Source organism: Heterodontus francisci, chromosome 4 (assembly GCF_036365525.1).
Source record: "Heterodontus francisci isolate sHetFra1 chromosome 4, sHetFra1.hap1, whole genome shotgun sequence".
Taxonomy (NCBI): domain Eukaryota; kingdom Metazoa; phylum Chordata; class Chondrichthyes; order Heterodontiformes; family Heterodontidae; genus Heterodontus; species Heterodontus francisci.
In genome coordinates, this window is record NC_090374.1 from 31715294 (window position 1) to 31740524 (window position 25231).

General features: G+C 45.0%; 1 protein-coding gene across 3 annotated transcripts in view; it reads left to right on the plus strand.

Moving 5' to 3' along the window:
• The window catches only part of neil3 (nei-like DNA glycosylase 3), a 96243-nt gene that overhangs the window by 14524 nt on the left and 56488 nt on the right, over positions 1–25231 (plus strand). For 2 of the 3 annotated variants that reach the window (XM_068029325.1, XM_068029326.1), the window contains 2 exons: positions 18787–18921; positions 23603–23816. In XM_068029325.1, coding sequence (XP_067885426.1) covers positions 18787–18921; positions 23603–23816 — 349 coding nt within the window. Of the gene's footprint in view, positions 1–18786; positions 18922–23602; positions 23817–25231 lie in introns of those variants that run through there. The other variant, XM_068029327.1, reaches the window with a different exon arrangement.

Consider the following 25231-nt stretch of genomic DNA (forward strand, 5'->3'; position numbering starts at 1 on the left):
CTACAAATGAATAAAAATAAACATGCAGAACCACCCTTAACTTCAGGGAGGAACTGGACCTGCGAGGGAGTTTCAGGAGTCGGAGCGAACTGAGTTTGAAAAAAGAATCGAGCAGTGGCATCGCTTGAAAGCTGTAAGATGGTTGGTGAGTAATGCTGTTAGAGAGTGTCTGTAAATAGCTGGGTTAGTACACTGCTGTTAGGGTGAATGTGTCAATAGCTGGAAATTAGAACAATGTGGAAAAAAGTAGCTACCTTTTATAATTGAGACTTGCAAGCAGAAGGAAGTAAGAAGCTGGTGAGTCTACTGTTTTGTTTTATTTTTAAGCGGTAAGGCGGCATGATTGGGAAGTTTGCTGATGACACAAAAATTGGCCGTGTAGTTGATCGTGAAGAGGATCGCTGTAGAATCCAGAATGATATCAATGGTTTGGTTGAGTGGGCAGAAAAGTGGCAAATGGAATTCAATCCAGAAAAGTGTGAGGTAATGCATTTGGGGAGGGCAAACAAAGCGAGGGAATACATAATGAACTGGAGGATATTGAGAGGGGTAGAAGAAGTGAGAGACCTTGGACTGCATGTCCACAGGTCCCTGAAGGTGGCAAGGATAGGTCGATAGAGTGGTGAAGAAGGCATATGGAATGCTTTCCTTTATTAGCTGACGTATAGAATACAAAAGCAGGGATGTAATGCTGGAGTATTGTGTACAGTTCTGGTCACCACATTACAGGAAGGACATAATTGTTCTGGAGAGAGTACACAGGAGATTTACAAGAATGTTGCCAGGGCTTGGAAGTTACAGCTATGAGGAAAGATTGGATCGGCTAGGGTTATTTTCCTTAGAACAGAGGAGGCTGAGGGGTTACTCAATTGAGGTGTACAAAATTATGAGGGGCCTAGATACAGTAGGACCTGTTTCCCCTAGCGGAGAGGTCAATTACCAGGGGCACAGATTTTAGGTGATTGGTGGAAGGATTAGAGAGGCCATGAGGAAAAACATTTTCACCCAGAGGGTGATGGGTGTCTGGAATTCACTGCCAGGAACGGTGGTGAAGGCAGAAACTCTCAACTCATTTAAAAGGTACTTGGACATGCACCTGAAATGCTGTAACCTGCAAGGCTATGGACAGGTGCTGGAAGGTGGAATTAGATTGAGCGGCTAGTTTTCTCAGCTGGCACAGACACGATTGGCTTCTGTGCTGTAATTTTTCTCCTGGTTTGTTGTATTACCAAGTTTTAAATTAGTACAGTAAGTGCTGGTGAGGAGAGGCATTAAGAAAATTAATTAAAACACAGTAAGGATGGCAGTGCCGGTGACGTGTTGCAGCTGCAGTATGTGGGAGCTTGTGGACACCAATGTGATCCACGGCAACCATGCTTGAGTAAGTGGCTCCAGCTCGAGGAGCTTCAGCTCCGAGTTAGTGAGCTGGAGCCTGAGCTACAGACATTGTGATGCATCAGGGAGGGGGGAAGCTACCTGAACACTTTGTTCCAGAAAGCAGTCACACCACTTAGGATTGGGTCTTCTGATTTGGTCAGTGGTTAGGGACAGGGGTGTGTTACTGCGAGTGAGGCAGGTTTGAGGCTCGAGAATGCAGAAGTGGAGGAGCCTCAGCCCTTGCAATCGTCCAATGGGTTTGAGGTTCTTTCAGCTTGTATGGATGAGAGTGAGGGCTGCAGAGTGGATGAGCAAACTGACAATGGCACCATGATACTGGAAGCCATTCAAGCAGGGGGAGTAAATAGGAATGTAGTGGTAGTAGGAGATCGTGTAGTCAGGGATTGACACTATTCTCTGCAGCCAAGAACGAGAGTCCAGAAGGCTGTGTTGCCTGACTGGTGCCAGGGTTTAGGATATCTGCTCAGGGCTGGAGAGGAACTTGCAGTGGGAGGGGGAGGATCTAGTTGTCGTAGTCCACGTTAAAGGCCCGACCCGAGCCTGACAGAACCACATCCGACTGGCCCGAGTCCTTCCATTTTTTCCTGCGCCCGACCCGACCGACCATCAGTTAACTTACCTTCCGTTTTTCACTTTGTTGCTGATCTGCACAAGCTTAAAATAACTGTTACAAAACCACCTTTCTCGTCCAAAAATTAAATTAACATTGGAGCCACTTACCTGTGAGGGAGAGTGTCCGACCCGAGCCCGAATGCCGGACCCGGAAGTACGACCCGACCCAAACTTAACACATGTCGTCGGGTCCCTTCGGGTCGGGTCGCAGGCCTTTAGTCCACATGGGTACCTACAACATAGATAGGTCCAGGAAAGAACAAAGAAAATTACAGCACAGGAACAGGCCCTTCGGCCCTCCAAGCCTGCGCCGATCCAGATCCTCTAAACATGTCGCCTATTTTCTAAGGGTCTGTATCTCTTTGCTTCCTGCCCATTCATGTATCTGTCTAGATACATCTTAAAAGACGCTATCGTGCCCGCGTCTACCACCTCCGCTGGCAACGTGTTCCAGGCACCCACCACCCTCTGTGTAAAGAACTTTCCACGCATATCCCCCCCTAAACTTTTCCCCTCTCACTTTGAACTCGTGACCCCTAGTAATTGAATCCCCCACTCTGGGAAAAAGCTTCTTGCTATCCACCCTGTCTATACCTCTCATGATTTTGTACACCTCAATCAGGTCCCCCCTCAACCTCCGTCTTTCTAATGAAAATAATCCTAATCTACTCAACCTCTCTTCATAGCTAGCGCCCTCCATACCGGGCAACATCCTGGTGAACCTCCTCTGCACCCTCTCCACATCCTTTTGGTAATGTGGCCGAACCAAAGTCTTATACAACTGTAACATGACCTGCCAACCCTTGTACTCAATACCCCGTCCGATTAAGGAAAGCATGCCATATGCCTTCTTGACTACTCTATTGACCTGCGTTGCCACCTTCAGGGAACAATGGACCTGAACACCCAAATCTCTCTGTACATCAATTTTCCCCAGGACTTTTCCATTTACTGTATAGAAAGAGGTTCTGCAAAGGAAATATGAGCAGGTAGGGGCTAAATTAAAAAGCAGGACCTCAAAGATAATCTCTGGATTATTACCTGAGCCATAAGCAAACTGGCGTAGGGCAAATAAGATTAGAGAGATGAATGCAAATAAAGACTGGTGTTGGAAAAATGGGTTTCGATCGTGGGACACTGGCACCAGTTCTGGGGAAAGTGGGAGCTCTACTTTTGGGATGGTCTTCACCTGAACTGTGCTAGGACCAGTGTTCTGGGGATTCATATAAATAGGGCAGTAGAGAGGGCTTTAAAGTAAATAGTTGGGGGAAGGAATCATGTGAGAGGAGATGTGGTAAATCAAAGGGAAACAACAAGGTAATAGAGCAGGGTAGCAATAACTAGAGTGTGGCAGGAATGGATGTAGCATACAAACTTAAGCATGCACCAGCAGATAAGGCCAGAGATTGCAGAAATGGTAAAAAGACAGAGTTAAAGGCTCTATATCTGAATGCTTACAGCATTCATAACAAATGGATGAATTCTTAGCACAGATCGAAATAAATATTGTTAAGACCAGGTGAGCAATGTCTCGGGGTCTTGTGCCGGCTTCACCTGGTCTTATTGTAACAGGGTTTAATTTTAAACACACTGTGTTTTGAGCTCTCCTTTTTGTGAATCTGTGTTCATAGTTTCCAATTATCAGGCAAATAACTGAGCAGAAACAGGCTTTCTTTGGTTTAAAGCAGAAAGATGAAATTTATTAACCTCAAACTTAATATAGTTCACACCTGCGGATATATGACGCGCTCACGCTAGCATGCACATGCGATATAAACATGCAAGATAGGGACAGAAAAGAGTAGAAGAAATAAGTAGAACAGTTTGAGGCAATATCTTGTTACTGTTTCTCGAGCTCGCTGTAGTCCTTGATTGAAGTTATATTCTTGCGTTTCGTTGGAGCCCAGTAATCTTCTTAAAACTTTGTTCACGTGGCAAACCTTTCTCTCTCTGCATTTCACGTGTCTTCAATGGTTTCAATTCCCTGAGAGATAGGCAGGCAGGAGATGTTCTTAGTTCCAGGAAAGCACACGGCATTATGCCTGGCAATTCTTTTGTTTGGCATTTCAATTCAAAAAGCTCCCAGGGTGCTCAGCAGGTCAGTCATGTGATTAGTTCCTTATATGGAACAGTCTCTTCACATCTCTTGTTGGAGGCTCAGATTTCTCTGCCCCAGCCAGCTAGCCATGTGACTAAAATAGTCTGACTACTTCTGTGTAATGGAGAGCGACTGCAGAGTCTACATTGTTTCAACATGGTCTGTTACCATGGAAATGTCTTTCCAGTCGGAGATTGCAATTTTTAAAGTTTTAATGTTCATGTGGCAAAATAATGTGTGCCTTAGTCTTGGCAGGTGGGGGTTTGCTTGACAATATGTATGACTGATGGCCATTACAGAGACATGGTTGTAAGGTGTCCAAGGCTGGAACTTGAAAATTGAAGGGTATTTGACATTTCAAAAAGGCAGGAAGCTAGCGTAGTGAGAGATGACCTTAGCTCGAAAGAGCGAGTTGTAGAATCAGCTTGTGTTGAGATAAGAAACAGGAAAGGTAACAAAGGAGTATATAGGCCCCCTAACAGTTGCTACACTGTAGGACAGAGTATACAAAAATAAATGTGTCAGTGGGGGAGCACTTTAGGACCAGTGACAATAACTTTATTAGCTTCAAGATAGTTATGGAAAAGGATAGGACTGGTCCTCAGGTGGAATTGGGGGAAGGCTAATTTCAATGGCATCAGACAGGAACTCAAAAGTTGAATGGGAGAGGCTGTTTACAGGTAAAGGGACGTCTGGCAAGTGGGAGGCTTTTAAAAGTGAGATGGGAAGAGTTCAGGGCCGGCATGTTCTTGTTAGATGGAAGGGCAAGGCTGGCAAGTTTAGGGAACCTTGGTTGACGAGGGATATTGAGGGTCTGGTCAGGACAAAGAAGGAGGCATATGTCAGGTATAGGCAGCTGGAATCGAGCGAGTCCTTCGAGGAGTATAGGGGATGTAGGACTACACTTAAGAAGGAAATTAGGAGGGCGAGAAGGGGCCATGAGATTTCTATGGCAGATAAGATAAAGGAGAATCCTAAAAGATTCTATAAGTATATTAAGAGTAAAAGGGTAGCTAGGGAGAGAGTAGATCCCCTTAAGGATCAGTGTGGCAATCTATGTGTGGAGCCACGGGAAGTGGGTGAGGTCTTAAATGAATATTTCTCGTCAGTATTTGCCGTGGAGAAGGACATGGAAGCTAGTGAGTTCAAGGGAGGGGACAGCGATATCCTGGAGCATATCAACATTACAAAGGAGGATGTGTTGGAGGTTTTGAAGCGCAAGATCAACCTTGCTCAACCTTGCCCATCTAAGAGCGAAGACCAAAGTACGGAAAGTCCTCATCGGGGTACTCCTCTTTGCTGACGATGCTGCATTAACATCTCACACTGAAGAGTGTCTGCAGAATCTCATCGATAGGTTTGCGGCTGCCTGCAACGAATTTGGCCTAACCATCAGCCTCAAGAAAACGAACATCATGGGACAGGACATCAGAAATGCTCCATCCATCAATATCGGCGACCATGCTCTGGAAGTGGTTCAAGAGTTCACCTACCTAGACTCAACTAACACCAGTAACCTGTCTCGAGATGCAGAAATCAACAAGCGCATGGGAAAGGCTTCCACTGCTATGTCCTGACTGGCCAAGAGAGTGGGAGAATGGCGCACTGACACGGAACACAAACGTCCGCGTGTATCAAGCCTGTGTCCTCAGTACCTTGCTCTACGGCAGCGAGGCCTGGACAACGTATGTCAGCCAAGAGCAACGTCTCAATTCATTCCATCTTCGCTGCCTCCGGAGAATCCTTGGCATCAGGTGGCAGGACCGTATCTCCAACACAGAAGTCTTCGAGGCGGCCAACATGCCCAGCTTATACACACTACTGAGTCAGCAGCGCTTGAGATGGCTTGGCCATGTGAGCCACATGGAAGATGGCAGGATCCCCAAAGACACATTGTACAGCGAGCTCGTCACTGGTATCAGACCCACCGGCCGTCCATGTCGCGTTTGCAGACGTCTTTAAAGCGGAGACATGAAGTCCTGTGACATTGATCACAAGTCGTGGGAGTCAGTTGCTTGCGATCGCCAGAGCTGGTGGGCAGCCATAAAGGCGGGGCTAAAGTGTGGCGAGTCAAAGAGATTTAGCAGTTGGCAGGAAAAAAGACAGAAGAGCAAGGGGAGAGCGAACTGCGAAATAGCCCTGACAACCAATTTTATCTGCAGCACCTGTGGAAGAGCCTGTCACTCTAGTATTGGCCTTGAGAGCCACTCCAGGCGCTGCTCCACAAACTACTGACCACCTGCAGGCGCTTACCCATTGTCTCCCGAGACAAGGAGGCCAAAGAAGAAGAAGGTGGATAAATCCCCAAGGCCTGTCCAGGTGTATCCTGGGATGCTATGGGAAGCAAGGGAGGAGATTGCTGAGGCCCTGGCAGATATTTTTGTATCGTTGTTAGCCACGGGTGAGGTACCAGAAGACTGGAGGATACCTAACGTTGTGCCTTTATTTAAGTAGGGCAGCAGGGATAAGCCAGGGAACTACAGGCTGGTGAGCCTTGCATCGGTGGTGGGAAAGTTATTGGAAGGGATTCTGAGAGACAGGATTTATATGCATTTGGAAAGGCATAGTCTGATTAGGGATAGTCAGCATGGGCTTTGTGCCAGGGAAATCATGTCTCGAATTTGATTGAGTTTTTCGAGGAGATGACCAAGAGGATTGACGAGGGCAGGGCGATGGACGTTGTCTACATGGACTTTAGCAAGGCCTTTGACAAGGTCCCGCATGGTAGGCCGGTCCAGAAGGTTCGAACATATGGGATCCAGGGTGAGCTTGCAAATTGGATACAAAATTGGCTTGTTGATAGGCAGAGGGTGGTAGTGGAGGGTTGGTTTTCAGATTGGAGGCCGGTGACCAGTGGTGTGCCGCAGGGATCAGTGCTGGGCCCTCTTCTTTGTCATATATATTAATGACTTGGATGTGAATGTAGGGGCCATGATTAGTAAGCTTGCAGATGACACCAAAATTGGTGGTATAGTGGACAGTGAAGAAGGTTGTCGAAGTTTACAACAGGATATAGATCAACTAAAAAAGTGGGCAAGGCATTGGCAAATGGAATTTAACGCAGACAAGTGTGAAGTGATGCATTTTGGGAAGTTAAACCAGGGCAGGACATACACAGTGAATGGCAGGGCCCTGGGGAGTAGTGTTGAGCAGGGAGACCTCTGGGTGCAAGTGCATAGTTTCCTGAAAGTGGTGAAGAAGGCGTATGGCATGCTTGCCTTCATCGGCCGAGGCATTGAGTACAAGAGGTGGGACGTCATGTAGCAGTTTTACGTAACGTTGGTTAGGCTGCATTTGGAGTACTGTGTGCAGTTCTGGTCGCCGCACTACAGGAAAGATGTGATTAAGCTAGAGAGGGTGCAGAAAAAATTCACAAGGATGTTGCCTGGTTTGGAGGTCTTGAATTATAAAGAGAGATTGGATAGGCTGGGTCTGTTTTCCCTGGAGCGAAGGAGGCTGAGAGGGGACATGATAGAGGTATATAAAATTATGAGAGGCATAGATAGGGTAGATAGCCAGAGTCTGTTTCCCATGGTAGGGGTGACTAAAACTAGAGGGTATAGTTTTAAGGTGAGAGGGAGGAGGTTTAAAGGGGATCAAAGGGGTAAATTTTTCACACAAAGAATAGTGGGTATCTGGAATGAGCTGCCTGAGGAGGTGGTGGAGGCAGGAACAGTAGCAACATTTCAGAGGCATCTGGACGGGTACTTGAATGAGCAAGGCATAGAGGGATATGGAATTAATGCAGGCAGGTGGGATTAGTATAGTTAGGCATTATGGTCGGCATGGACACGGTGGGCCGAAGGGCCTGTTTCTATGCTGTACGACTCCAGGACTCTAGATTGGGCAAATCAGATTGGCAAAGGTAGCCTGGAAAATGATTTCGTAGAGTGTATTTGGGACAATTTCGTAGAGCAGCAGGTTATAGAGCCAGCCAGGCAACTGGTTATTCTGGACCTGGTAATGTGCAATGAGCCAAGATTAATCAATAACCTCATGGTAAAGGAACCTCGATGTGAGAGCGGTCATAACCTGTTAGAATTTCATGTTCAGTTTGAAGGGGAGAAGTGTGGGTCGAAGATTAGTGTTTTAAACCTATATAAAGGTAATTACAAGGGTATGAAGGCAGAAGTGAACTTGGTAGGACAGTAGAGATGCACTGGCAGACTTTTAAGGTATTTAATAACTCTCAGCAAAGATTTATACCAGTGAGAAGGAAAGATTCTTTGAGAAGGATGCATCATTCATGGCTAAATGAGGAAGTTAAGGATAGTATCAACTTGAAAGAAACACTGTACAAATCTGAAAAGATTAGTGGTCGGTCAGAAGATTGAACAGATTTTAAGAACCAGCAAAGAATGACTTAAAAAAAAAGGGAGAAAGTAGAGCATGAAAGAAAACTAGCTAGTAATGTAAAACAGATAGTAAGAATTTCTACAAGTACTTAAATAGGAAAAAGAATAACTAAAGCTCGTGTCATTCTGGGGAATTGATAATGGAAAACAAGGAAATGGCAGAGGCGTCGAACAGGTATTTTGTATCTATTATCACTGTAGAAGACTTAGAAAACTTTCCAAATATACTTGAAAATCAAGAGGTGAAAGGGAGGGAAGAACTTAAAACAATCACCATCACCAGAGAAAAGTGCTGGGAAAACGATCAGACCTAAAGGCTGACACGTCCCCAGGATATTAAAAGAAGTGACTGCAGAGTTATTAGAAGCTTTGGTTATAATGTTCCAAAATTCCTTAGATTCTGGAAGGGCCCCAGCGGATTGGAAAAAAGCAAATATCACACCGTTTATTCAAGAAAGGAGGGAGACGGAAAGCAGGAAACTGTAGGCCAGTTAGTCTACCATCTGTCACCGGGAAAATGCTGGATTCTATTATTAAGGAGGTTATAGCAGGATACTTAGAAAATCATAATGGGATCGGACAGTCAACATGGTTTTGTGAAAGGGAAATTGTGTTTAATTTATTCGACTTTTTCAAGGAAGTGCAAGCAAGGTGGATAAAGGGGAACCTGTGTATGTGGTGTACTAGGTTTTTCAAAAGGCATTTGATAAGCTGCCACATCAAAAGTTACTACACAAGATAAGAGCACACAGTGTAGGGGGTAACATATTAACATGGATAAAGGGCTGGTTAGCTAACAGGAAAAAGAGAGGAGGGGTAAATGGGTCTTTTTCGGGATGGCAAGCTGTAACTAGTGGAGTGCCATAGGATCAGTGCTGGGCCTCATCAATGATTTTGATGAAGGGGCTGAATGTATGGTAGCAAAATTTGCCAATGGCACCACAATAGGAAGGAAAGTAAGTTATCTAGAGGAGGCAAAGAGTCTACAAAGGGATGTAGGTAGGTTAAGTGAGTGGGCAAAAATTTGGGAGATGGAGTATAATGTGGCAAAATGTGAACTTGTCCACTTTGGCAGGAAGAATAGAAAAGCTGTTTACTACTTAAATGAAGAGAGATTGCAGAACTCGGTGGTACAGACGGATCTGGGTGTCCTGGTACATGAACTGCACAAATCTAGTATGCAGGTCCAGCAAGTAATTAGGAAGGAAAATTGAATGTTGGGCATTATTGCAAGGGGAATTAAATATAAAAGTAAGGTAGTTTTACTGCAGCTGTACAGGATATTAGTGAGATCACATTTGGAGTTCTGTGTAGAGTTTTGGTCTCCTTATTTAAGAAAGGATAAAATTGTATTAGAAGCAGTTCAGAGCAGGTTCACTCGACTAATTCTGGGGGATGAAGGGCTTATCTTATGAAGAAACGTTGAACAGGTTGGGCCTATACCCATTGAAGTTAAGAAGAATGAGAGGTGATCTTATTGAAACATTTAAGATCCTGATTGGACTTGATAGAGTGGATGTCAGGAGGATGTTTCCTCTTGTGGGGGAGACCAGAACAGTTTCATAACAAGAGGTCTTCCTTTTAAGACAGACATGAGAATTTTTTTCTGAGTGTCGTTAGTCTGTGGAATCCTCTTCCCTAGAGAGCAGTGGAGGCTGGGTCATTGAATTTACACAAGGCTGAGTTAGATAGATTTTTGATAGACAAGGGAGGCAGACAGGAAAGTGGAGTTGACACCACAACCAGATCAGCCATGATCTTATTGAATGGTGGAGCAGGCTTGCAGGGCCAAATGGCCTGCTGCTAAATCCTATGTTCATACGTTAAATAAAGAGTCCACGTTACTGCAATATTGCTCCTGTCTTGAGTGATCAGTGCTTTGTGTATAATAGCAGCTAACGCAGAGATTAAGACAACATGCAAATGGTGACAGCGGTGCATGTTTGAAGACCGGACCACGCTGCAGAACTTAAAGAATTTAAAGTTGAAATGTGGACCAGAAGATCGGAATCATAGTGCTGTACTTCAGTGCAAGGCCGTGGAGAGGAACCAGCCTGAAGTCAGGAAGAGCCACACACAGAAAAGGGCAAAGTCTCTTTAAACTGTGCATACCTGATTTTAATGTTGCCGAATCAGTGGTCAAAAGAAGAAGCAGATCAGTCCAGGATCACGCTGTTCAAGTTCGCTGCAGGTTGCTCCAGGTTCGCATCATCCAAAGCCTGTTCTGACCCAGCCAAAAGTAAAAAAAAAAACGGCTGGGCTGCCATTGCAGTGTCCTTTTACAGGTTAACTACTAATGTGTGCAGGTCCCAGCAAAAATGCAAGAATCGAACAAGAATGCCACATCCATCAGGTGGAATTTCAGCCAGCTCTGTCTGCTTGTATGGTAGGAGACAGCACCACACCCTCCAAGCCTGTTCACAAGTGGAAATGCAGGCAGTTATTTCTGTTTGCCTGTACAGCAGGAGATTTCCTTTAAGAGCAATGGCAGGAAGTCATTACAAGAACGACAGCACAGTTCCCTACCATCAACCGGAAAGCATTTGACCTGCTATCAGTTTCAGCTCCAAATAGAGTTCAGCTATGTTTCAAAGACTTAGCAGTCGTAGATCCACAGGGGTAGACAGTGAAAGTTGGCAATGAAGGCTTACATCGTCTTAACACCTCTGGTGTTACTGAAGGTGAGCAGGAGACCTCCGCGAAAATCTGGTCCACATTAGAAGATCAACTTAGTGCCAAACTTAATTTTCGGCTCCATCGGCTCGCATTCATGTCCTTTCGACAGCAGCCGACTGAATCTATTGACCAGTTTGTCAGTCGTGTCGAGCTAAGGGACACGAATGTGACTTCACCGAGACTGAGCTGGCAGACTGTATTGGCAAGCTTGTGATTGCACCACAACAATAGAGGCATACCAGAGGGATCTTTTAGAGAAGCCTGAGGGGTAATTAGGGTTGTCCAACCATTTCGCGTGGGGGAGCCACATTATGATTTTTGTCTTACATAGGGGGCTGGTGAGACAATTTCAAAAAAAAATTTAAAAATTTATCTTACTGTTAATCAAAACAACAACAAACGTGCATTTTTGTGAAGAAGCTTTAAATGAGCAGATGAATTTATTGGCTTACTTTCTTGCCACTATGTTGGACGCTGATTTAGTGAGATATCTGGCATTTTTTGCTTGCACAAGTAGTCAATGTTTGCCCACACATTTGTACCAATGTGGAGTATTCCAGATAGATGTCCATCTATATAGTTCTTAGGGCTAAAGGGATCAGGGATACGGGGAGAAAGCGGGAACAGGGTACTGAGTTTGGATGATCAGCCATGATCGTATTGAATGGTTGAGCAGGCTCGAACGGCTGAAAGGCCTACTGCTATTTTCTATGTTTCTTTCTATGTGTCAGGAGTGATCTTGATCATGCTCTTTGCCTCTCTTTTTTTCGCTGTGTGCCCCCCCTCTGTGTGTGTGTGTGTGTGTGTGTGTGTGCGCGTGCGCGCGCGTGGCCCCCCCCCCCTGCGTGTGATAAGAATAGTCTGTCCCCTGCTATCTCCTCCCTTCTCTCACATAACAGCCTGGGATACATCTCATCTGGGCCTGGGGATTTATCCACTTTTAAGCCAGCAAAAACTGCGAATACCTCCTCCCTTTCAATGCTAATTTGTTTGAGTATATCACAATCCCCCTCCCTGATCTCCGCTCACCACCACCTTCTCAAGGGCAATTAGGGATGGGCAATAAATGCTGGCCTAACCAGCAACACACACATCCCGTGAATGAATAAAAAAAAAAAAATTGTCCTTCTCCATCGTGAAAACAGATGAAAAGTAATCATTTAAGTCTTCCGAGTCCACACACCCTGATAGCCACTTTGGTCCCTAATGGGCTCTCCTCTTTCACTGGATATCCTCTTACCCTTAATATACATATAAAATGACTTGGGATTTTCCTTTATTTTGCCTGCCAGTGTTTTCTCATGCCCCCTCTTCACTCTCATAATTACTTTTTTAAGTAACCCCCCTACAATTTAGAGTCATTGAGTTATACAGCACAGAAACAGGCCCATCGTATCTGTGCCGATCATCAAGCACCTAACTATTCTAATCCCATTTTCCAGCACTTGGCCCATAGCCTTCTACCACCTAGAAGGACAAGAGCAGCAGATGCATGGAAACACCATCACCTGCAAGTTCTGCTCCCAGCCACACACCATCCTGACTTGGCAATATATCACCGTTCCTTCACTGTCACTGGGTCAAAATCCTGGAACTCCCTTCCTAACAGCGCCGTGGGAGTACCTACCCCACTTGGACTGCAGTGTCATAGAGTTATACAGCACAGAAACAGGCCCTTTGGCCCATCGTGTCTGTGTCAGCCATCAAGCACCTAACTATTCTAATCCCATTTTCCAGCACTTGGCCCATTGCCTTGTATGCAATGGCGTTTCAAGTCCTCATCCAAATACTTCTTAAATGTTGTGAGGGTTCTTGCCTCTACCACCTCTTCAGGCAGTGCGTTCCAGGTTCCAATCACCTTCCGTGTGAAATATTTTTTCCTCAAATCCGCTCTAAACCTCTTGCCCCTTACCTTAAATCTATGCCCCCTGGTTATTGACCTCTCCGCTAAGGGAAAAAGTTTCTTCCTGTCTAACCTATCAATGCCCCTTTCTATACTCCTCTCGGGCCTCTGCTGTTTTCAACCCCTGAATCTGCCATAAGCCTCCTTTTATTTCCTTATTCAATCGTCTTTTTCCCTTGACATCCAGGGTTCCCTGGACTTGTTGGTCCTATCCTTCCCCTTTACGGTAACATGTTGGCTCTGAACTCTCGCTATTTCCTTTTTGAATGACTCCCACTGGTCTGATGTAAACTTTCCTACAAGTAGCTGCTCCCAGTCCACTTTGGCCAAATTCTGTTTTATCATATTGAAATTGGCCTTCCCCCAATTCGGTGCCTTTATTTCCAGTCCATCTTTGTCCTTTACCATAACTACCTTAAATCTCAGTGTTATTATCACTATCCCCAAAATGCTCCCCCACTGACGTTTCTACCACTTACCTGGCTTCATTCCCTCGAATTAGGTCCAGTACTGCCACTTCTCTTGTAGAACTTTCTACGTGCTGGCTCAAAAAGCTTTCCTGTATGCACTCAAAGAATTCTGCCCCCTTTAAGCCTTTTGCACTAAGACTATCCCAGTTAATATTGTGGAAGTTGAAATCCCCTACTATTATTACCCTATTATTTTTACACCTCTCTGATATTTGCCTACATATCTGTTCCTCTATCTCTCCCTGACTATTTCGAAGCCTGTAGTACACTCCCAGCCAAGTGATTGCCCCCTTTTTGTTTTTACGTTCTACCCATCTGGCCTCATTTGAGGAACCTTCCAAGGTATCATGCCTCCTTACTGCAGTAATTAACTCCTTGATCAATAGTGAAATGCCACCTCCTCTTTTATACCCTTTCCCTCCCCCACCCCCCAACCCCCGGTCTCGCTTGAAGACTCTATATTCTTGAATATTGAGCTGCCAGTCCTGCCCTTCCCTCAACCATGTCTCTGCGATAGCAATAATATCATATTCCCATGTGTGAGTCAACACCCTCATTTCATCTAAAATAAAAGCAAAATACTGCGGATGCTGGAAATCTGAAACAAAAACAAGAAATGCTGGATTCACTCAGCAGGTCTGGCAGCATCTGTGGAAAGAGAAGCAGAGTTAACGTTTCGGGTCAGTGACCCTTCTTCGGAAGGGTCACTGACCCGAAACGTTAACTCTGCTTCTCTTTCCACAGATGCTGCCAGACCTGCTGAGTGAATCCAGCATTTCTTGTTTTTGTCCCTCATTTCATCTGCCTTACTTGTAAGACTCCTTGCGTTAAAATAGATGTAATCCAGCCTTGCATTATTCACTTGTGCCTTTACAAATCTATATTTGCAATTAATTTCTCTTCTATATTTGGCTGTGCATCACCCCTTACTGTACCTCCACTCTGTATCCCATCCTCTTGCCAAATTAGTTTGAACCCCGCCCCCATCCCCAACAGCACTAGCAAACCTCCCAGCAAGGACGTTGGGCCCGATTCAGTTCAGGTGCAACCTGTCCAACTTGTACAGTTCCCACCTTCGCAAGAAACAGACCCAGTGATCCAAGAAACTAAAGCCCTTCCTCCTGCACCATGTCTTAAGCTCTATCATTCATCTGCTCTATCCTGCTATTCCTATATTCATTAGCATGTGGCACTGGGAGTAATCCAGAGATTACAACCTTTTGAGGCCCTGCCTTTTAATCTGCAACCTAGCTCCCTAAATTCGTGTTGCAAGACCTCATTCCTCTTTCTACCTATGTCGTTGGTACCAATGTGAATCACGACCTCTGACTGTTCGCCCTCCCCCATTCAGAATGTCCTGCAGCCGTTCCGTGACATCCTTGACACGAGCACCAGGGAGGCAACCTATCTTCCTGGAGTCACGTTTACAGCCACAGAAACGCCTATTTGTACCCCTTATTATAGAATCCCCTGTCTCTATAGCTCTCCCACTCTTTTTCCTTCCCTCCTGTGCAGCTGAGCCACCTGTGGTGCCACAGACTTGGCTCTTGCTGCATTCCCCTGAGAAGCTATCTCCCCTAACAGTATCCAAAGCGGAATATCTGTTAGAGAGGGACATGGACCCAGGGGACTCCTGCACTACCTGCCTAATTCTTCTACTCTGCCTGGCGGTCACCCATTCCCTTTCTGCCATGAGCAGTCTTTACCTGCAGTGTGACCACATAGTCTTTTTGCTGCTGCACAGTCTGAGGTACTGGCTTGACTCTTTGTTCAAGAAAACTCCCAGCTTTCACAGAGATGGACTGAAGGTCACATGACTGTCTCAGTATATTCTCTGGAACCTTCTAATGAGATTCAAGGTTTGGAATTGGTTCCCAGGCCCCAGGATGCCAATATTTACACTTGGAAGTGTTTGCTCCTTCAAAGTCAAGGTGTTGGGATTGCCTTGAATGCCGTGTTAATGAATCAATTTTAGGTACTTCAATCACTTACAGCAAGCCATTGTTCTGGGTCCATGCTCCTCAGACCTCTCTCCAGTTGGAGGCCTTGAAATGCGAAAAGGTGTTTTAAATGCAAATTGCGGTGGCCTACTTGGCTGCCAGCTTTTTAAAAGTTAACTGCAGGATTTTTTCCATTTAAAGTTTAATGTTTCCAACCGATAAATTAATATTCCATATCATTTTTCTTGACACCCTAATTAAGGGCCACTTCCCGCTGCAGCCACAATTAGCTACCTGGCGAGTGGTCCTGTCGCTGTATGGGAAGCACGGCATAACAAACTGTGCAGGCTGTTTCCCTACTCCGGTGGGAGGGTTCTTTTGTTAAAAGGCACTTTGTGCCTGAACAAGGGAACTGGCATCTGGAAGGGCGTCCCGCAGAGGGCCACCCCTCTACCCTTGCTGCCGACCACCCTTTCTTCCCTCCGCAAGACCTTTCAATCCTGACCTTCCTGAGGCCTGGTTCCAGTGACGCTCTTCACTGGTGGGTGCAACTGCAATAGCAGCCACTGGCCTCTGATTGCCGGCAGCTCTGCAAGAATGGGACATCCGACAATGGGTCCTTGATCCTGTGGAAGACCCGCCGCTGTCCACTTAAGTGCCTGCTTGGCGCTAAATTAGGTGGGCCTTCTGGAGAAGAGGTGACGTGGGATCTCGGCGTCAGTTTCTCCAGATGTCGAGACTCCCTCCGCCAGGATAAAATTTACCCCCCTAGAATCTGAACTAAAAGACCAACGTGAGCACCCCTTTAGAAAGCAAAAATGAGCCAAAGTGGACTGGGAGCAGCTACTTGTAGGAAAGTCTACATCAGGCCAGTGGGAGTCATTCAAAGAGGAAATCGTGAGGGTTCAGAGCCAATATGTACCCATTAAGGTGAAGGGTAGGAACCTGGATGTCAAGGGATATAGAGTATTGAATCAGGAAAAAAAAGAGGAGGCTTATGGCAGATTCGGAGCGCTAAAAACGGAGGCATTGAAGAAGTATAGTAAGTGTAGGGGGGTACTTAAAAAAAAAAAGTAATTAGGAGAGCAAAGAGGGGACATGAAAAAACATTGGTGGGCAAGATAAAGGAAAATCCTAAGGCGTTTCCTAAGTATATTAAGGGCAAGAGGATAACCAGGGAAAGAGTGGGGCCCATTAGGGACCAAAGTGGCAATCTTTGTGTGGAGCCAGAGGACATAGGTGAGGTTTTAAATGATTACTTTTCATCCGCGTTCACTATGGAGAAGCACGATGTAGGTGTAGAGATCAGGGAGGGAGATTGTGATATACTTGAACATATTAGCATTGAAAGGGAGGAAATATTAGATGTTTTAGCGGGCTTAAAAGTGGATAAATCCCCAGACCCAGATGAGATGTGTCCCAGGCTGTTATGTGAGGCAAGGGAGGTGATAGCAGGGGCTGTAACACAAATTTTCAGATCCTCTGGCCACGAGAGAGGTGCCAGAGGACTGGAAGACAGTGAATGTGGTACCATTATTCAAGAAGGGTAGTAGGGATAGACCAGCTAATTACAGGCAGTGAGTCTAACATCAGTGGTTGGGAAACTATTGGAAAAAAATTCTGAGGGACAGGATTAATTTCCACTTGGAGAGGCAAGGAATTATTAGGGATAGTCAGCACGGCTTTGTCAGGGGGAGATCGTGTCTAACTAACTAGATTGAATTTTTCGAGGAGGTGGCTAGATGTGTAGATGAGGGTAAAGCAGTTGATGTAGTCTACATGGACTTCAGTAAGGCCATTGACAAGGTCCTGCATGGGATCCAGGGCAATTTGGCAAATTGGATCCAAAATTGGCTTAGTGGCAGGAAACAGAGGGTAATGGTCAAGGGTTGATTTTTGCGAGTGGAAGCCTGTGACCAGTGGTGTACCACAGGGATTGGTGCTGGATTCTTGCTGTTTGTCGTTTACATTAATGATTTAGACGTGAATATAGGAAGTATGATAAGTAAGTTCGCATATGACACGAAAATTGGTGGTGTCGTAAATAGTGAGGAGGAAAGCCTTAGATTACAGGACCATATAGATGGGCTTGTAAGATGGGTAGAGCTGTGGCAAATGGAATTTAATCCTGAGAAGTGTGAGGTGATGCATTTTGGGAGGACTAACAAGGCAAGGGAATATACAATGGATGGTAGGACCCTGGGAAGTACAGAAGGTCAGAGGGACCTTGGTGTACTTGTCCATAGATTACTGAAGGCAGCAGCACAGGTAGATAAGGTGGTTAGGAAGGCATATGGGATACTTGCCTTTATTAGCCGAGGCATAGAATATAAGAGCAGGGAGGTTATGGTGGAGCTGCATAAAATACTAGTTCGGCCACAGCTGGAGTACTGTGTACAGTTCTGGTCACCACACTATAGGAAGGATGTGATTGCACTGGAGAGGGTGCAGAGGAGATTCACCAGGATGTTGCCTGGGCTGGAGTATTTCAGCTGTGAAGAGAGACTGAAAAGGCTAGGTTTGTTTTCCTTAGAACAGAGAGGCTGAGGGGGGAGACGATTGAGGTATACAAAATTATGAGGGGCATTGATAGGTTAGATAGGAAGAGAGTTTTTCCCTTAGCGGAGGGGTCAATAACTAGGGGGCACAGATTCAAGGTAAGGGACAGGAGGTTTAGAGGGGATTTGAGGAAAAATCTTTTCACCCAGAGGGTGGTTGGAATCTGGAATACACTGCCTGAAGGGGTGGTAGAGGCAGGAACCCTCACAACATTTAAGAAGTATTGAGATGAGCACTTGAAACGCCATAGCATACAAAGCTACGGGACAAGTGCTGGAAAATGGGACTAGAATAGTTAGGTGCTTGATGGCCGGCACAAATGGGCCCATGGGCCTGTTTCTGTGCTGTATAACTCTGACTCTAACTATCTGCTGTGTCTTTGCTTTCACATACACGCACATACAATTCCTTTAGTTCCTACATGGTGTCCGCTGTCCCCCATGTGAAGCACTCTGAAATGTTCTTTTACATGGTGAGTGCTATATATTAGCTGTCTTTGGTGGTTGGTGGGGGGTAGGAATAAGAAGGGGCTTGTAGGTTAACTCCTACTTGAAATTCCTAAGCCATTTAATGTTCATTCCTTTTTGCTGCCTCAGTACTTTGCATTGATAAAAGTGCCAGCTACCAGGAATGTTGGTTAGAGATAAGCAAAGATGTTTGATTTGACATTGTCATTAACTTTCAAGAGACTTTCTGTAGAGACATTCAATAAAAAAAGTGTGGTGTACTCTTGGTTTGAAATAACTGTAACAATCTCATTTATATACCATTCCAGGGTACATTTTGGCATGCATGGTTCAGTGCATGTCAATTCATCTGAGAGAAGGCACAACAGTGGAGCCCCAGCAGTTTTAGAAATCCAGCTGACCAGTGATTTGATTTGCTTCTTTGACTCCACTGTGGATGTAAGGTAAATGTGTTTCAACTTAACTTTCTGGTTTATTTTTGTACTTTCTTTTATTTTATTCATCAATTGCTTTGTTGCCTTAATCTCTGATGGAAATAAATTACAAATTTATTTTCAAAATTATTTGAAGCTCAAAATATGATTTTGGGTGTGTGTGTATGTTTTTATTTCTCCAGATTTATTTCGTATGTGCAGGTCTGAGCATGGTCCATATAGTCATTACTTATGCAAATATATGCTTCTGTTTCCTCAATAGTTATGCAATAATTCACAGCACTAGTTGTATTAACAACTGGGAGAGCAATTATCAAAGTGACAGTAGAATTAAGGTACAATATGGAAATGAGCCATTTTTTCATGTTTTCCCTCTGCGTGTGCCATGTTCCCATGTGCCCATTTTGTTCCTATATTCCTTTATTCTCTTTTGCCACAGTCACCTATTTAGCCTATTTGCAAATGTGGGTGTGATCTTTACTTCAGACACTATCTCTGAGTGCATTCCAGAGCCTCATTAAAAAAAACAGTTCCTACTTTCTGTTCTAATTCTTTTAAATTTGATCTTGTAATTAGTGTCTCTTTTTTTTCTAGCCCTTCAGTTAATTGAAGCTGTCTGTTTCTATTTACACGTCCATCCCATCATAATTTTAAAAACTTGTCAAATCACCTGTTAATCTCCTCTATTGTATTTGTATTTCCTCATACCAGGCAGTACCCTAGTGAATAAAAGCAAAATACTGCGGATGCTGGAAATCTGAAACAAAAACAAGAAATGCTGGAATCACTCAGCAGGTCTGGCAGCATCTGTGGAAAGAGAAGCAGAGTTAACGTTTCGGGTCAGCGACCCTTCTTCGGAACTCTAGTACCCTAGTGAATATGCCTTGCACCCTCTCGATTTCCTCATATCCTATGGTATAGAGCCCATAACTCGGTACAATACTTCAGCTAAGATTTTATGTAGATTCACTATTATATCTTGACTTTATATTCTATATTTCTTGCCATAAACCCAGTTAACCATTAGCTTTTTATGACCTTTTCCACTTGAGGTGCTGCTTTTAATGTCCTGTGAACTTGAACCCCAAATCCCTCTGCTGTTCCACATCATCCAGCTATCCAAGTGTAATTATTTTTAATTTTACCAAAATATACCTACTCAAAGATATTGACTTTGCATTCCATCTGCCACTTTTTTTGCCCATTCCACCTTCTTATCAGTTTCTCTTTGCAGCTTCCTTTCATCCTCAGAAGCAAAGTAGAAAGAGTATAAGAGACAGAACAAACTGAAGTACAAGAGGTGCATAAAAAGAATTCCAAGAGCTAATGAGAGTACACAAGGTAGCATGCGCTTGAATAGGAAAGGCAGCATGAAGTAAAACACAATGACGTCTGAAGGCCAGTGCAAAAGGAGTGCAAAAAAGGGTAATCACGCTACTGGGAGTGCATTATAGACCCTCAAACTATCAGAGGAAGATAGAAGATCAAATATGTTGGCAAATCTCTGAAGTGCAAAAACAATATGGCAGTCATAGTGGGGGATTTCAACTACCCTAATATTAACTGGGTTAGAATTAATGTGAAAGGCACAGAGGGAGCAGAATTCTTGAAATAAGTTCAGGAGAGCTTTTTTTGGCCAGTACGTTGCAAGCCCAACAAGAGAGAGGGCGGTTCTGGATTTCGTTTGAGGGAATGAATCTGGGCAGGTGCAGGGGTATCAGTTGGGTAGCAAAGAAAACCCAATTTTTTTTAAATAAATACAAGAGGATAACTGAAGAAAGAGTCGGGCCTATTAGGGACCATAAAGGAAACGTGCGGAGATGGAGGATGTTGGTATGCTTCTTAATGAATACTTTACATCTGTTTTCACAAAAGAGGGGGACGATACAGACATTGCAGTCAGGGAGGAGGAGTGTGAAATATTAGATGAAACTAATATAGTGTGAGAAGAAGTATTAAGGGGTTTAACATTTTTGAATATGGATAAGTCCCTCGGCCTAGACGAAATGTATCCTAGGCTGTTAAGAGAAGCAAACGAAGAAATAGATGAGGCTCTTACCATCATTTCCCAATCCCCTCTGGCTACAGATGTGGTGCCAGAAGACTGGAGGACAGCTAGCATTGCATTTTTTTAAAAGAGAGACATGGATAGGCCAAGTAATTACAGGCCGGTCAGCCTAGCCTCAGTGGTGGGAAAATTACTTGAAAAAGTTTTGAAGGAAAGGATAGATCTTCATTTAGAAAGACACGGATTAATCAAAGACAGTCGGCACGGATTTGTTAAGAGAACGTCATGTCTGACTAATATGATTGAATTTTTTGAGGAGGTAACAAATTGGGGTCGATGAGGGTAGTGCACTTGATGTCATCTATTTGGATTGTAGCAAGGCTTTTGATAAGGTCCCATATGGCAGACTGCACCAGCAGCGCTGTGGGGGTAGCCTCTGTTACAGGGTGTGACTCCACAGATGCTTTGCCATTGGAAGGCTCATGGGATTGGATGATGATGATGATGGAGTCCTGTGGGGTGGCCCCCCTCAACACCATCTGTTGCCTTCTCAGTCCTTTCATGGTGCCCGTGATCACTGGAGGGGACCACCAGCTGGGGTGCAGCTGGCATCCACTCCATGTCTCTTTGCGACATTTGTGCCACTGACTGGTCAAGCTACTGAGTGTGGCATGCATCCTATGCATGTCAGTGCACTGTTCCTCCATCCACTCTGAGTTATGCTGCATATGGCTGTCTCAGAGTTTGGCCACTCTCTCAATAAAGGAGCCATGCACTCAAAGCACTGAGTCATTGTGGAGCACATGAGATGAATGGACTTCTCCGTTCTCATCCGATACTCTGCAGAGCCTCAGTTAACTCTGACACGTGGACACATAGCTCGCCTGTTTCATGACTCACAAGGCACTGATCTCTATTCTGCTGAGCAAGACTGTGTCTGTCCTCTATCCTCCAAGGGGGACTGACCATAGCTCACTGCCTGCACCGAACCTTCCAGCTCTGACGTGAAGTGTGCTTCACCCTGTGCCGTAGCTTCTAATACAGCACGACGACCCATGGAGGTGTGTGTGTTTACAATGGTAGAAGGTGGGCTAGTAAGATGTGATGGTGCAGGCTCCGACATGTCTTCCTTCTCTGACTGCTCGAGAACTTGTTATCGTAGGACGGCCTCCTGCCCTCTGCAGCTGGAAGACATAAGAGAGGATGGCGGAGAGATAGGGACAGTCAACAGATGCCTCCACTGCTTAAAATAATGAGATGACAGCTTATGCATTGACTGCTCATTGCACAGGGAGCATTGAAGTGCATCTACTGAACCTGCACATGTTGAGATGTTTTCACCCTGTCTACAGGGGATTCCCGTTTCTCCGTCCCCAGCGGCCCTTGATGTAGCTTGACACTCTGGCTACATCATGGGCCAGATCTGCAAAGTGCGTTAGCATCGCGAATCCAAACCTGCTCTCTCATTCTCCCTGGCGTTCAACTCCTATTTGGTCTACAATGTGAAGAAAAATGCATTTACTACAACACCTTTGGCCCTTACCACTGGTGTGTTTCCAATCGCATACGCTGCTGTAGCCAGCCCTTCAGCCTCCATCCAACAGCACCAGGGTTCTGACCTATTCTTGTGGGTCATCGAAGTTGCTGAGCGCACATCTCTCCCGTGGTCAGAAGAACTCTATGTGCCCTCAGGATGCTCCTCAGTTTTGCACTCTGGTGACTGCTGAGCAGGAGGCATGCCATCTGGGTCTTTCTTTCGACTTACCTTTCCAGACCTAAGAAGGTTATTGAATTATTTCCTGCACTACACCTCGTTCCTCCTCACCATTCCTCTGCTGCTGACCTCATGTGCAACTCCAGCCACACCCTCCTGGTTACTCTTGCAGGATTTCTGTTGCCACTAACGGGGAGCAGGATTATTCGGCACTCAGTCACTGCCTCCAGCAGCATCAGAAAACTGTGGGGTGGGTTTGAGGGGTGCTGGCCTGACATGGAGTATCCCTACCTCCTTCCCTCTGTACAGGTCCTCCTTCAATTTTTTTGGACAGACGGCATGGTTGCCATGGCTGCCGCCCGCTATTTAAATCGTGTCTGCTGCTGCCCGAGTCCCGCCTTCTTCCTCCGTCCACTGCTGCTAATTGGGCAGCAAACGTGTTTCTGGGCCAGTTAAGTGATTTGCAAATTAAACTTGCAACGTGTGTACATTGTCGCAGCAGTGCGGGGTCAGAACCTAGAAGCTATTGCAACATCTGGGGTCCGACCTTGGAATTGAAATACCGCCCCTATGTGACATTTACTTTGAAAATAAAAGTTATATTTTCATAGGAGACGCTTCGATGAACATGAGACCAAAAAATCATTTAATTTAGATTTAGATTGATGCTCTCACTCCTACCACCATCACAGTCCGTTAATATACATGTTGGAACTTTATTTAAAATTGCAGCATCTTTTGTAGCTAAATGAAGTGTGTCTTTTTGCACTTACATGCAGTTTCCCGAATAAGTCTACTAATTGGACTAAGTACATTACTACTGGGAGGGAAAAGAAACTTTAGGCTTGAAGGAATTGAATACTGGTTAAGATTGCATGTCTGTTATGTAGAAACTATAGTGCAATAGACAATTGGCAATATTGTATGTTGAGTTAAATTTAAGAGTTGTATTTTCTATTCTCTGTCAGGAGTACATCTGAGTGTGAGAAGAAAGTGAAATTATTGGAAGAACTGGATGTTTGTTCAGCAAAATTCATTTGCTCCCGAGCTGAGAATGAATTGAAGCAGCATGGTGCTCGCCTGCTCTGTGATGTGCTCTTGGACCAGGCTGTGCTGCCTGGAGTGGGAAATATCATCAAAAATGAATCAATGTTTGATAGTGGCTTCCACCCTGCTGTAAAGGTAAAGCCTTCTGTAGTGGAGTCCATTTTTGCTTGCCTTTATTTGAAACTAATCTGCATGTTTTAGACCAGGAAAACTTGATGAAATAGTGACTTCTAAAAAGACTTTAAAAGCACCATATAGTCATACCACCACCCCCAACCCCTCTTATATATCTATTTATATTTTCACTCCTAAACGCATTGGAGCAATCTTAACCCCCACCATGACAGGGGGAATATAAACCAGAAAATATGCAAAATGTGCTCACTTTCTTTGTTACTGTGGCAGGTTTGAGGGGTCTAATTAACACGATCTATGGGTCCCTGATTATAATTTCTTAATGAGGCTCTGTTCCTTAGATTTTGGCAATCATTCGAATTTAATGCTGGTAGTCTGGGTTTCCCAGAACTCAGGAAACCCAGCAGTTAAAGGGAGGCAGGAACAGATGGATGCAGCAGGTAAGTGCTTTTTACAACACTGCTTTTGGGCCAGGAAGAGCAGGAGCTCCCCCACCAACCCCTGGCTGCTCAAGCAAATTTTCTACCATGATCATCAAACATCCCACCCCACACTAAACTTGCAGTCTGTCCGGGTTCCCCCTTCCTCCTAATTGCCTGTCCAGCTCTCTTTCACCCGCTCCCCCATCAACTTGCAATTTTTCCCGATTGCCAGGGACTGTCCTCAACAGACCCAGCCCGCAGCCTTTTCCGCAGGCCGACTATCAGGAGTTGGATGGAGATGGGGCGTGCAACAGTGGTAATGAGGCCCTGCCATTAAATTCGACAGGATCTCATGTACCCAGGATTTATGGGTTCCCCCCACCCACAGTCACTCCCCTGCTGCCTCCCCATAAATATTGGTCATTGAATCCTATTGGATATTATTCAATGCGTGTTGGCAATCTTCCAGTAGTTTGCTGACATAGGCTGACTTCAAACTACGTTTCAGCAGAGCTCTATTCATGCACATCGGCCAGGGTCACTGGATAGTGATCCTATGTGACTGCGACCATGGTAAACTATCCCTCCTTATCCTTCTTAACCAGTCTGCAGCTTTTGGCATAGTTGACCATACCCTCCTCCACCATCATCTTCCTCTGTCATCCAGCTGGGGGGAATGGCCCGAGCTTGATTCCACTCTTAGCTGTCCAGTCATAGTCAAAGTATCACCTGCAATATCTTCTCTTCCTCTGCATCATTGTGTCTGGAGTCCCCCAAGGATCTATTCTTAGCCTCCTCCTGTTTCTTATCTGCATGTTGTCCCTTGGAGACATTATCCAAAGACACAACATCAGGTGCCACATTTACACTGATAACACCCAGCTGTACCTCACCACCACCTCTTTCGAGCCCTCCACTATCTCTGATTTGTCATGCTTCTTGTCTGACATCCAGTATTGGATGAGCAGAAATTTCCTCCATCTAAATATTGGG